Source organism: Convolutriloba macropyga, chromosome 15 (assembly GCF_964194025.1).
Source record: "Convolutriloba macropyga chromosome 15, txConMacr16.3, whole genome shotgun sequence".
Taxonomy (NCBI): Eukaryota; Metazoa; Xenacoelomorpha; order Acoela; family Convolutidae; genus Convolutriloba; species Convolutriloba macropyga.
In genome coordinates, this window is record NC_134482.1 from 617,159 (window position 1) to 629,270 (window position 12,112).

General features: G+C 32.9%; 1 protein-coding gene across 1 annotated transcript in view; it reads left to right on the top strand.

The window, feature by feature from the left end:
• Nucleotides 1–8,426, top strand: part of LOC142354060 (somatostatin receptor type 3-like) — a 437,349-nt gene extending 428,923 nt beyond the window's left edge. The window contains exons 5-7 of the mRNA XM_075406334.1: nucleotides 5,191–5,406; nucleotides 7,133–7,200; nucleotides 8,086–8,426. Coding sequence (XP_075262449.1) covers nucleotides 5,191–5,406; nucleotides 7,133–7,200; nucleotides 8,086–8,238 — 437 coding nt within the window. The 3' untranslated portion in view covers nucleotides 8,239–8,426. The remainder of the gene's footprint in view (nucleotides 1–5,190; nucleotides 5,407–7,132; nucleotides 7,201–8,085) is intronic.
• Nucleotides 8,427–12,112: the final 3,686 nt, after the last annotated feature.

Consider the following 12,112-nt stretch of genomic DNA (forward strand, 5'->3'; position numbering starts at 1 on the left):
AAAATTGAGGCCAGAAGTTTTTCCAGAAATATTCAGATTTCCATTTTCTTTTCACGTTTTCTGGACACTAATTTTGCTCGAACCAACCATTATTATCGTTCAAAAATTATAGTAATTTTTTGCGTTCCTAATCAAACAGTTCTTGGACATTGCATATATTGTGAGGCACCTGAAGGTGGATCAACTGATGATCTAATGGTGTGTTCATTTCCTCTGTTCAACTTCAATTTACTTATTGTTGTACTCACTGAAGCACTAATTTTGCAATACTTGGTAATAGAAAACGAACAATTTATTATTATTATTATTATTATTATTATTATTATTATTATTATTATTATTATTATTATTATTATTATTATTATTATTATTATTATTATTACTATTATTATTATTATTATTATTATTATTATTATTATTTTTATTATTATTATTATTATTACTATTATTATTATTATTATTATTATTATTATTATTATTATTATTATTATTATTATTATTATTATTATTATTATTATTATTATTATCTATAATGTTATTGTTTTTATTATTGTTATTATTACCATTATTATTATTATTATTATTATTGTTTTTATTATTATTATTATTATTATTATTATTATTATTATTATTATTATTATTATTATTATTATTATTATTCTTATTATTACTATTATCTGCTTTGTTAAAATTCAGATACATCGGGAACTGAGTCTCTTGCTAAAAGCACTTTTAAAAGAAATGTCTGGGATAGAGAGCATAATAATAATAATAATATGCCTGATTTCAAAAAGAGCAAAGAATGTAATGGTTTCAACCCTCATTTTGATCAAAAGGCGTTATATCTCTGAGGCCAGAAGTGTTTTTGAGAAATATTCTGATTTCTGTTTTCTTTTCACGTTTTCTGTAAACTAATTTTGCTTGAACCAACCATTATTATCGTTCAAAAATTATAATAGTTTTTTGCCTTCGTAATCAAACAGTTCTTGGATATTGCATATATTGTGTGGCAACTGAAAGTGGACCAACTGATGATCTAATGGTGTGTTCATTTCTTTTTTTTCAACTTCATTTTACACATTTTTGCACTCAATGAAACACCTCTTTTGCAATAATTGTTAATAAAAAAGAACGATTTATTGTTTTTATTATTATCGGTAATATTATCTTCAATATTGTTATTATTATTATGATTATTATTATTATTATTAACACTTTTATTATTATTATTATTATTACTATTATTATCATTATTATTATTTTTTTTTATTTTTATTATTATTATTGTTACTATCATTATTATCGTTATTACAATTATTATTCGTTGTATTATTACTATTGTGGTGAGTGAATGAGAACAACGGGGATAAATGGTAAATTGCATGTGGAGTTAATCAAACTGTATAAAGTTAACACAAAGGCAATACTGCGCTTTTTCAATTGTTTGCGTTCACACCTAAAGTGTGCGAAGACAACTACCTGCCAACATTACGTTACCACTTTGCAACTAACATATTAACACTTCACAACTAACACAAAGGTTAATCAACGTTATATAGTTCCGCTATAGATTATGATACATAAAAGTTTATAAGTTAGATATAATAACATATAGTTTAAGAGTGTTTTTAGTTAGTACTTCTAGTGTGCTTTGTTGCAATTTCACCACTCCATTTGGAGGTGGACACCACATTCCCCCTGCGAGGGAGAAGAATTTCAGTCCTGTATTTCTTCTTCATAAAAATCACCTGGCTTTATGTCCGATATCGAGCTTTTACCGGGAGATGCTGAAGCTGTATAGTGTTCCTGGTTGGAGTCGTGTTCTTGGGATCCTTTTGGTAGGTCCTCAGTTGTTTGCTTTTGGCTGGTTGTTGCTACGGGGTTAGATGCCTTTATGTTGTCGATTGTGGAATTATTTGTCTTTAAACTTATGGGTGATGTTTCCTCGGTTTGCGCAATTCCATATGGTATTGCATTGTTCCGATTGGGGAGTTGCTTGTTTTTGGTGTCGCATTTAGCTGCTGTATTTTCTTGACCGCTTTGTCTATTTTGGGCGGTGAGATTTTGGAGCTAAAAGTTGTTGGGATGTGTGGACTATTGGGAGAGGTAACCATGAAATTGTTCTTGTTGTCAGATGTGTTCACTTTGGGTGGGCTGTTTTGCGTGGAACCGGATGTAAGAGTGCTTACTTCGATTGTGGGTGAATTGATAATCCCTTCTTTGCTTATGCGAATGAGGGCCTGTTCTGTTGTTTCTCCATGTGGAGTGTTGAATGCTGCAGTGCGGATGCACTCGACTTTGCTAGGAACGTTTCATTTGGGCTTTTTTTTGTATTCGCGTTTTCCGGAATCCTTTGGTTTTGTTTCTTTTTGGGGCATTGTATGTTGCTTTTGTCGTCGTGCTGATAATTGTTGTTTTGGTTGCTGTTTTTTCGTTGTCGTTTCGCGTCTCTCTTGAGTACTTTTCTTTTGTTGTTGTGCATTCTGGTTCTTCTTTGGAATTGTCACTAATTGTTCGTGGCTAAACAGTTCCTCGTCTCCAGCTAGAGTTTTTGTCGTTGTTGTGCTTGGTCCTTGTGTCAGTGATTGTTGTTTCTGCTTAGCTCGTCTCTTTTCCTCTAAACAGAATTGTTTTATTTTTCTCGGTTATTGTTGTATTTTTTTACGGATTTGCATGCTACCATGTGTATCAGTCTTTTTGGTCGCGAGGTTTGTTTTTGATGTGATGGTAGTGGTTGTGTTACAATGGCTAGGTCGCTTTTTCTTATTACTGTGTTTTTTCTATTGTCTGTTTCAAGTGTTATTGTGTATGGTGAGTGATTGGTGATGGTGCCATTTTCTGTAATGTTCCATTTCATAAATACAGTAAAATATTGATTTTTGTGTCTGCTTCATCCCACGGGTATCGGTCTACGTACGGGCCTCGGATATCGATTGTTTTGCATTCGTTTTCCCGGTCTATTTTTTTTCTTTGATTTCTGATGTCTGTTTTGTTTCCTTCTTCTTCGGACTCGTTTGGTCTTGTTTCATCTAGAGACGGCATTGCTGGGTAAAACAGATCAGCCGGAGTTGGCTTTCTTCTCAGTAGTTTATCTATTTTTATATTTTCTTTCGCCATTACAGCTAGTTTGAAGGTAGAAAACCACGGGGACCATTCTTGTCCTGGATTTGCTCCAGATTCCCCAAATAATGGGACTCCCATTGGTGGTTTTAGTGAGGCTGACTGCGCCATGTGGAGAGTAAATAAGAACAACGGGGATAAATCGTAAATTCCACGTGGAGTTAATCAAACTGTATAAAGTTAACACAAAGGCAATACTGCGCTTTTTCAATGGTTTGCGTTCACACTTAAAGTGTGCGAAGACAACTACCTGCCAACACTACGTTACCACTTTTCAACTAACACATTAACACTTAACAACTAACACAGAGGTTAATCAACGTTATATAGCTCCGCTATAGATTATGATACATAACAGTTTATAAGATAGATATAATAACATATAGTTTAAGAGTGTTTATAGTTAGTACTTCTAGTGTGCTTTGTTGCAATTTCACTGCTCCATTTGGAGGTGGACACCACAATTATTATTCTTATTATCATTATATTTATTATTATTATTATTATTATTATTATTATTATTATTATTATTATTATTATTGTTATTATTATTATTATTATTATTATTATTATTATTATTATTATTATTATTATTATTATTATTATTATTATTATTATTATTATTATTATTATTATTGTTATTATAATTATTATTTTTATAATTATTATTATTATTACTATTATCTGCTTTGTTAAATTTCAGATACATCGGGAACTGAGTCTCTTGCTAAAAGCTCTATTAAAGGAAATGTCTGGGATAGAGAGCTAAACGATAATATGCCTGAGTTCAAAAAGAGCAAGAAACTTAAGGGTTTTGACCCTCATTTTGATAAAAAGGCTTATAATTCAAGTAATTGGTTTTCTTTTTTTTCACCATTTTCGTTCGATTGTGAACCTGAGTATAGAATTGATCTCCTGTTATGCTCTTCAATTAGTGTATTAATCAAAAATGATTTATAGACGACTGATACCAAAAAATTTGCCAAAATATTGAGTCGAAGTTTGTTTTTATAAAGTTCACATTTTTTATACTTTCCAACTATCGAACAAGTATAACCGCCAATTATTCCCACTAATTTCTTCCAACACTTTCGTTCTAAAAGTAGTGAAGCAACGGTTCGTCAACTTGAACTCAAACTTTTCTGAAGCTGGTATTTTTAGTCAGAATCAAACTGACAGTTTTGACTAATTTTTGTATTTTTATGTTCGCTTTTAGAAATTGAGCCTCAAAAAAGAGTTGTGAAAACATAAAGAACAGCGATACCGTTCGATGCGTTTCTTCAATCTTTCGAAAAGAACATTTGGTTGGAAAATCATAAAAAGTCTGTTATATTTATTCGGCTACTTTAAATTTTTTCGTTGCTGCTGTAATTCAAAATTACTAAATAATCCAAGGACTTTTGTCATCGTTTTTGATTAATGAAACGTAAATCAAAAACCTTACTGTATGAAATTTGCTGGAAACTTACATGTATGATGTGTGGAATATGTTTGTATTCCTGTTTTTTCGTGCATTTTTTAAAATAATTTTGAGAACATTATCTGACATTGTTGTAGATATTACAGCTTTTCAGTCTATCCTCTTGACGAATAGAGGTTTCTCTAAAAAGCGCAAGAACAGGTGCGTTGTTATGCAAACAATTGTTCTTAAAAGAGATCGAGACTCGATTTTTGTACATTTTTCTCAGAGGTCAGCTTGACAATCAAATTGCTATTAATTATTTGATCATTAGTAGTGATGATTATTTGTAAAATGTACTTCAACAAAATATTAGCTCTTTGCTCATTGCAGAATATTTTTACTTAATCAACTTGATTATTGACAGTCTGGTCAATAATTGACGTTAGTTTTTTATATCGGATCGATAACTCGGAGCTATTCTGTTTTGCCCCCTCCCACCAGCTTAGTGGGCTTATATATTTGACGCCCCCAGGCGCACGTGCTATTTTACATAGTAACTTGCTATATAACAACACATAATTTGTAACGGGGGGGGGGCAAAACAGAATAGATCCGAAAACTCTTTTAAATAATTTCAAGGACGGTGTTGTTTGTGTTGGTTGTTTTAGATCTGCGCACAGCTGTGTACACATTCACCCTGACTCTGGTGGTTCCAGTGGTGTCTGTAGTAGCATCCAATGTGGCCATAGTCTGGAAACTGAGACGAAACCAGAAGGAATCCACAATTGCAAAAGACAGTAACCAGAAGAAGGACCGAGAGATCACGATCTCACTCATTTTTCTCTCTGTCCTCTTCATCCTAAACATGATCGCATTCGCCGCTTGTGAGTTCTTTAGACATTTAACAAAATCAATTTACAGAGGCATCTGAAAAAAGTTAAGGAACAAAAACATTCATCAGAATTTAGCTAGTTAATGATCAGGCAGATTTTGAGTAGAAAGCCCGTTCATGTAAGCAGACTATAATATGGCGCAGTCCATACAGTCCGTGCAATCAAAAATTACTTTAAATAGCTCATGTTGATTGGTCATTTGATATTTTTGAACAAGTATGGTTATTTTTGTTACCTTGCACGTTTCCTGAAAAAAGCTATGACTCGTTTTCAAATTTTTATTACTTTTTTCTAGTAAAAATATGGGCTTGAAATAGATTGCTTCAATGCTGGTATAAATAGTTCTACTTGATATACTATAGATATACTGTACTACGATCCGCTGTTTGTTGTGCCCGAGATCCGACTCATGTTTCAACACCTTTTAAGGGCCCTTGCTTCTAACGGTTTTTTTTAAAAAACGCTTAGAATCGAGATCAAGATCACTCATGAAATTCGACAAAGATTTTGGATTTTTCGGGTACGATATGATGACGCGCATATCTTATCAGGTCGTAGGATTCGTATCAGTACTTACAATAATTGTTCAATCTTATCGGCGAGTATTTTTCCAGTGCCATCTGATAAAAAAATCAAATCAGTTTTTATGAGATATCAATTTAATATTCCTGCTAAGATCTTACTTATATATTACCTGATCACATATTATCTGATAAGATCTTATCAATTCCTATGTTGTGGAGATTACATGATTAATTGGATATTTTTGTCGTGTCTTTATCAGATATTTAGGGTCTTTCCCATTAGCCCCTCCCCCATGAAATCATAGCCCCCCATTATTGTATAATAACCATGTTTTTTTTGGGGGGGGGTATAGGTTATTTGACAACTCGGGGTTACAATGGGAAAGACCCGATATTTATACCAGGATGTACTTGATCAGAGTCATGAGTTGATTATAACCCAGACTTGAGTCTCTGAGCATTTCAGCGTTGAACTAGCACAATTCAAGTGTAAAAACATAATTCAGTTCTTAAAACATCGCCAGAATGTTTTAAATTTCTTTATGTGCAGTTCTTCTTCATTATGATTATATTGAGGTCATGGAGTTGGCCCAGGCTAAACGTATCCATAACAGTCTAAAAATTACTCATAACCCAAAATTAGGTCTGAGCCGAGTAATATCATAATTTTGTAGCTTATATTTGGTGATTACTATAGTATACACACTATTTTCATATAAGTTGGGTTATAGTCAATTACCCATTTAGCTTAGTGGGTACGACTTTCTACTCAAGTTAAAAGTTACAAGTACCTAAGCGGAAGTTCGAATCACATATAAATCAAGCCTTGTTGGCGGAAGCTAAGCTGAGCAGATTATATTTCATAAAGTAAATTTTACGCAAAAATCTAGACTGGCCCGTGTAAATTGGGACAAGAACAGAGTATGACCATCCTAAAAAACAGAATGTCTCTATACTGATTCAGCGCTGATTTACTCTGCCGCACCAACCTCCGGGAATGTAGTGAGTGAGCCATATTTATTGTGAATTTGAGAAAAAGCAATCCATAAATACAGTGTTACAAATTTCAATAATATTTGTGAGCTTTTGTTAATATATTTACCTTAGATATTTATACAGAAAAATAGTTTTTTTTCACACCCACTGCTTAAATTGAAAACGTCCCCTATTTTTTTCCTTTTGTGTGTTTACAGGGTCTGCTCATAGGATCAGTGGTCATCAAGTGAAACGAACTCTCTTCAGTTTTCTAATCGTGGTCAAGGTTTGTATGGCGAAATTCTGATTACCCATTGGATTACGAAATTCTTATTGCGCAATTCTGATTACGCAATGTTATTACGCAAATCTGATTACGCAATGTTTGTTTTACGTACACTAGAGATTTTGTTTTAAAACTTGCGCTTCAGTTTTTCAATTGTGTATCGCATCTTCATATGCGAAGCAACAATAGTTATAGGTAACTTCAAAACAAATTATTAAAATAGCTCAGATAATTCTTTTTACGGAGAAATGAGCCTTTTAAAGGTTGTCTCAGAGTTTTGTCTAAGCTACTCTTTTTTCCTAATAGTCGAGGTTTCATCCTTAATCCACCTCTAAATACCAGAGGTTAGCGTAATCCCTCTTCTACTCTTAATTGTTGGGCCAATAAGAGTGTGATGTTAAGAAATATATTATAACAATCTGTAGTTATGACAGCTCTAATTTACTCTTATCTGGAATGGTTTTAACTAGGAGTTAAATGATATATTAGTTATTTTCTTGTTTATACCATTGTGGTAGAATCTGGATCTATTCTGTTTTGCCCCACCCCACCACCCCCCCCCCCCCCCCCGTGTTTTTACGCCCCCAGTTACAAATTATATGTTATAGTTATATAACACGTTACTATGTAAAACAATAGCATGTGCGCCTGGGGACGTGCGCCTGGGGGGAGGGGGGGGGGGGGGGGGGGTTGGACAAAACAGAATAGACCCGAGAGTTCTCTAATTTTCCCGCACTTCTGTGACAATACAATTCTCAATACTATGTTTTATAAGAGAATACATAGTTGTTCACACAATTGTTTTAATGTCTTATCTTTCACTTATTTTCCTTTTTACGCTGTCTTTTTTTTGGTAAATAGAACTAACTAAGTGATGGCATTTAGGACACCCCTCTTTTGCTGAACAACTCGATGAACTTCTTTCTCTACTTTTTGGCGAGCCAGTCCTTCAAGAACTCGGTCCTTGTCCTCTTGGGAATAGCCAAGAAGACTCCTCAGAAGGGACCAGGCAAAAGACCACCCACTGGCAGAAGGTAGAGGTCACAGAATTACGTTTACGGTCATCAGCAGGTCATCAAATGAAACTGGACATCATCTGTGCATCTCTGGACATCAACGAATAGAAAACAACAGAAAAAAAAGCTCAGCCTAATCCTTTTAGATTTTTTCCTGCACTTCTTTCCTTCTTCCCTTTCCCTCTCGTAATTTTACATTTTATCCTCTCCCGTTTTTCCTAAGGTTGTTTTTGTGTATTTCCAAAAAACACACTTGCGTTTCTTTCTACCCGCTTCGAGGTGTTAACGCTAAAAACCGCAAGATTTGAGATAAAAATAAACGTGATTCAAAGCGTTGAAGGCACATCTTCGATAAGAACAGGAAACCGTACAAAGTTTCACCGATAATTTAGCACAATCGACTCAATTTTCAATAAAACTTTGTAAAATCTGAAGTGAATGCACAGAATGCGTTGAAAAGAAATAACACCGTTCACCGCAAAATTCAAAAAAAATAGCGCATATAGGAGCAATTTTTCTTATTTTATTGTAACCAGCAGACGAATCGGTGACCCAAAATTTATGAGAAAGTTTCTTATTAAAACAAATAATATAATTCACAAAAATATATCTCATTAAAGTCTCCCCCTCAAATGAGATAAAAGTTCATATTAGTAGTTTTACTACCCCCACAGAAGAAGTTTTCAGGCGCTTCTGCAAGAAATCGTCAAAAAACTTTCAGATCAAACCGCACTCAAAATAAGCGTCGCATTATTGAGTTGAAGTTTAAAGAACCCAGATTTTTGTTAATGCTAATAAAAACTTGAAAGGCTTCTAATCTGTCTTTAGTTGGCTATAGGCGATCATAACTGTTAAAAAAGGAAGCATCATTTCAAGTAAGAAATGCAAAATAGGAAATAATTATGTTAACATGTAAAAACGGCTTCAGAAAGACTCGTAGTATACTCAGAGCCATTAAAACAAAAAAAAAATTCATATGACAGCCAAATGAAACCAAATTAATGTTCAGTTAGCGGAATATCCAGCTATATAGTGTTTTATGGATGATTTATGGCGGTGATTAGAGATTGAAAAAAACTAATTCCATGAACAGGGCTCGAGTCTTTTTGGCGGTGAGTGCGTTATACATATTTTTACATGTGTGTAATGTCTTCATAATCCAGTTTTTCTACTCTGTCATTTTTCAACCATTTTAAGAAAATTCTCTGACATTGTTATACTCTGTCATAGATATTACAGCTTCTCAGTCTACCATCTTAACGAAAGAGAAGAATAGAAGCTTCTCTAAAAAGGCACAACCAAGGCGCGTTGTTTTGCAAGCAATTGGTCTTAAACTAGTTCAAAATTCTTCTTTTTTGCGCACTTTTCCGATTTTTTGTTGACAACCAATTTGCGGATAATCATTCGCTCAGTTGGAGAGATGATTATTTGTAAATTGGACATCAAAAAAATCTAAATTTTTGCTCAATGCATTTTTTCAATTAATCAATTCGGTTATCTGACAGTCTGGTCAAATATCATCAATTTTTATTAATATCGAATGAAAAATTCTTTTGAATAGTTTCAATCTGACGTTCATTACGTCCAGTGATTCTCTATGCTCCGTTTTTATTGGAAAAAAACAACTTTGAATTTCTATCAGAACTTTAAAACAGAAAAGGCAGCCTCAATAAACTAATTAATCACGTCAAGAGTAGCAACAAAGTTTCTCTATTTTATACTGCAACACAAAATCAAACAGAATAGCAGATAGCAACATCTTTGAGAAAGATTTGGAAATATAACGAAGAAAATGTAACCAAGGCATGCTAAGTGGAAAAGTAAATAGTGTTCATCAGGGAAAATGTTTCAAAAGTGAGCAAAATGTTTTAGGTATATCATGACCGAGCCAAAAATTACATATTAACAACGGATCATAGATTTTTTAAAAAACAATTTTATACTTTGCAAAACAATTACATACACAGCTTTCACCCTTAAGAGGACTACCATTTGGAAAACGCGAAACATGGTCTCAAGCAAATGTTTAAAAAACTAAACTAATACAAATAAATAATACTTATTTTTTCTAGAAACCGTCTAAATGATTCTATTGGATCTTATATTCTGGATACCAAGATTCTTGTGAACAAATTTAAAGACAATACAATTATCAAAACTTTCAGATCATAAAACACTGAGAAACTGTCCTTCTGCAATTGAGTAAATTAAAAGAAAAAAAAGAAAACAATTGTCAGCTTTCTGTAATATAAACATTATTCGGCTTAGATGATTTAATCATCCATTTTGGATTTTTGTTTTCAGCCAAATTTGAAAACCATATTTCTGAGATATGCTTAAGATTTGATGTTTCAAAACTCTAATTCATTATTTCTGAGCCATCATCATTTTGGCGACTTAAATTTTTGAAAGAAAAATGATCTCAGACGTATTAAATTTAACAAAAAATTAGAACTTCATAAGGTGGCAAGAAAAAAGCAAAAGCGGAAACTCATTATTTGGCCAATATCTGAGAGTAAAATGTTTCTGCAAAACTAAAGAAAATTCTGATATGCAAGTTACAATGCGAACAGAAATCATACTTAAATTAACGAGCATATAATGGATAGGAGAAGGCTTCTCAATAATGCACACAGTATTGATCCAACCTTAATGCCATTGGAAGGCGGAAACTTTTTCCTAAGCTCAATATTCACCGTTCCGTAATAAAGCGACTTTTTGACAAAAAACGATAATCAAAAACTGGTGGCTCAAGCTAAATTTAAGACAGATTTATATTTTTCGGATCCATATTTTTGCAGTTTCAGCGTTTTTAAATAAAGTTTTTGACAGTTTTGATGTTTCTGCAGACATGCTGCCTCCAATTAATGTTTCAACTACTGCTTCACGTTTATTCACTGTACCCTAAAAATTACTAAATTAAAAATTTGTTTAATTTTCTGGCAACTCATAAAGTGTTGTCCTTCTAGAGTTTGTCACAAAAAATAGTTAGATCAATCAATATCGCAAAAAACGTTGCTTAGAAAAATTAGCTGAATTTTTTCTGGTGAACAAGCATAAACTGTTTTATTTTAAAAACAACGTTTCAAAACGGAACTCTAATTGGTTATGGATGTCGGGACAATTTTATTACAAAAACTAGCACAAGACAGGTCAGATGAGTTTTTTATCCTGAGTTAAAAATAGTGCACGCATTTCTTAGACAAAAATGTCGTCCAAATTTTTTGTTGTCATGAACACAATTTTGACATCGCCAGCCACTAAAAATTTTGGGCGAAATCCGATAGGTCTGATCATTTTGTTCTGGAAATTTCATATTTTTTGAATCTTTGACTTTAAGTCATTCCTTTGAAAAGTGTTTTCTATCTGTTGTGCAAGTTTTAATATCAAATTTTCAAAAAATTTCTCTGCTCAACTCATAATCCAAAAAAGTTAAACTTTGAGATTAGGCATCAGATTTGAGGTAAAAATTGAATGACTTCAACAATGGTTAGGAAACTTGGCGAACAATACAGTTTTGACATGACTTGTGAAATCAGAGGAAGCTATCATCATGTCTACAAAATTCATAGTTTTGGTCAAACATTTCTTCCTAAGTCAGGCATCGACATTTACAGCAAAGTTGTGAATAAATTTCACATGGTGGACTGCAAAAAACCGCATTCTTTTTGAAAGCAAAAATCACAACTTGTGCATGTATTGATTTTGAGAATTCCTACGCAACGTTTTGAAAGAACGTCTGAAGTTTTCTGAAATGTTTGCTCAATCTATTTTGAAGAAAGAAAGAAAATTCATGTACAACCATTAACAATCAAGTTTAGTACAACAGCAATTTCAAAAGTTTGTGAGTTTGAGATTGAATTTGGGACGTTGACTCTAAACTGTAAAATGTTACT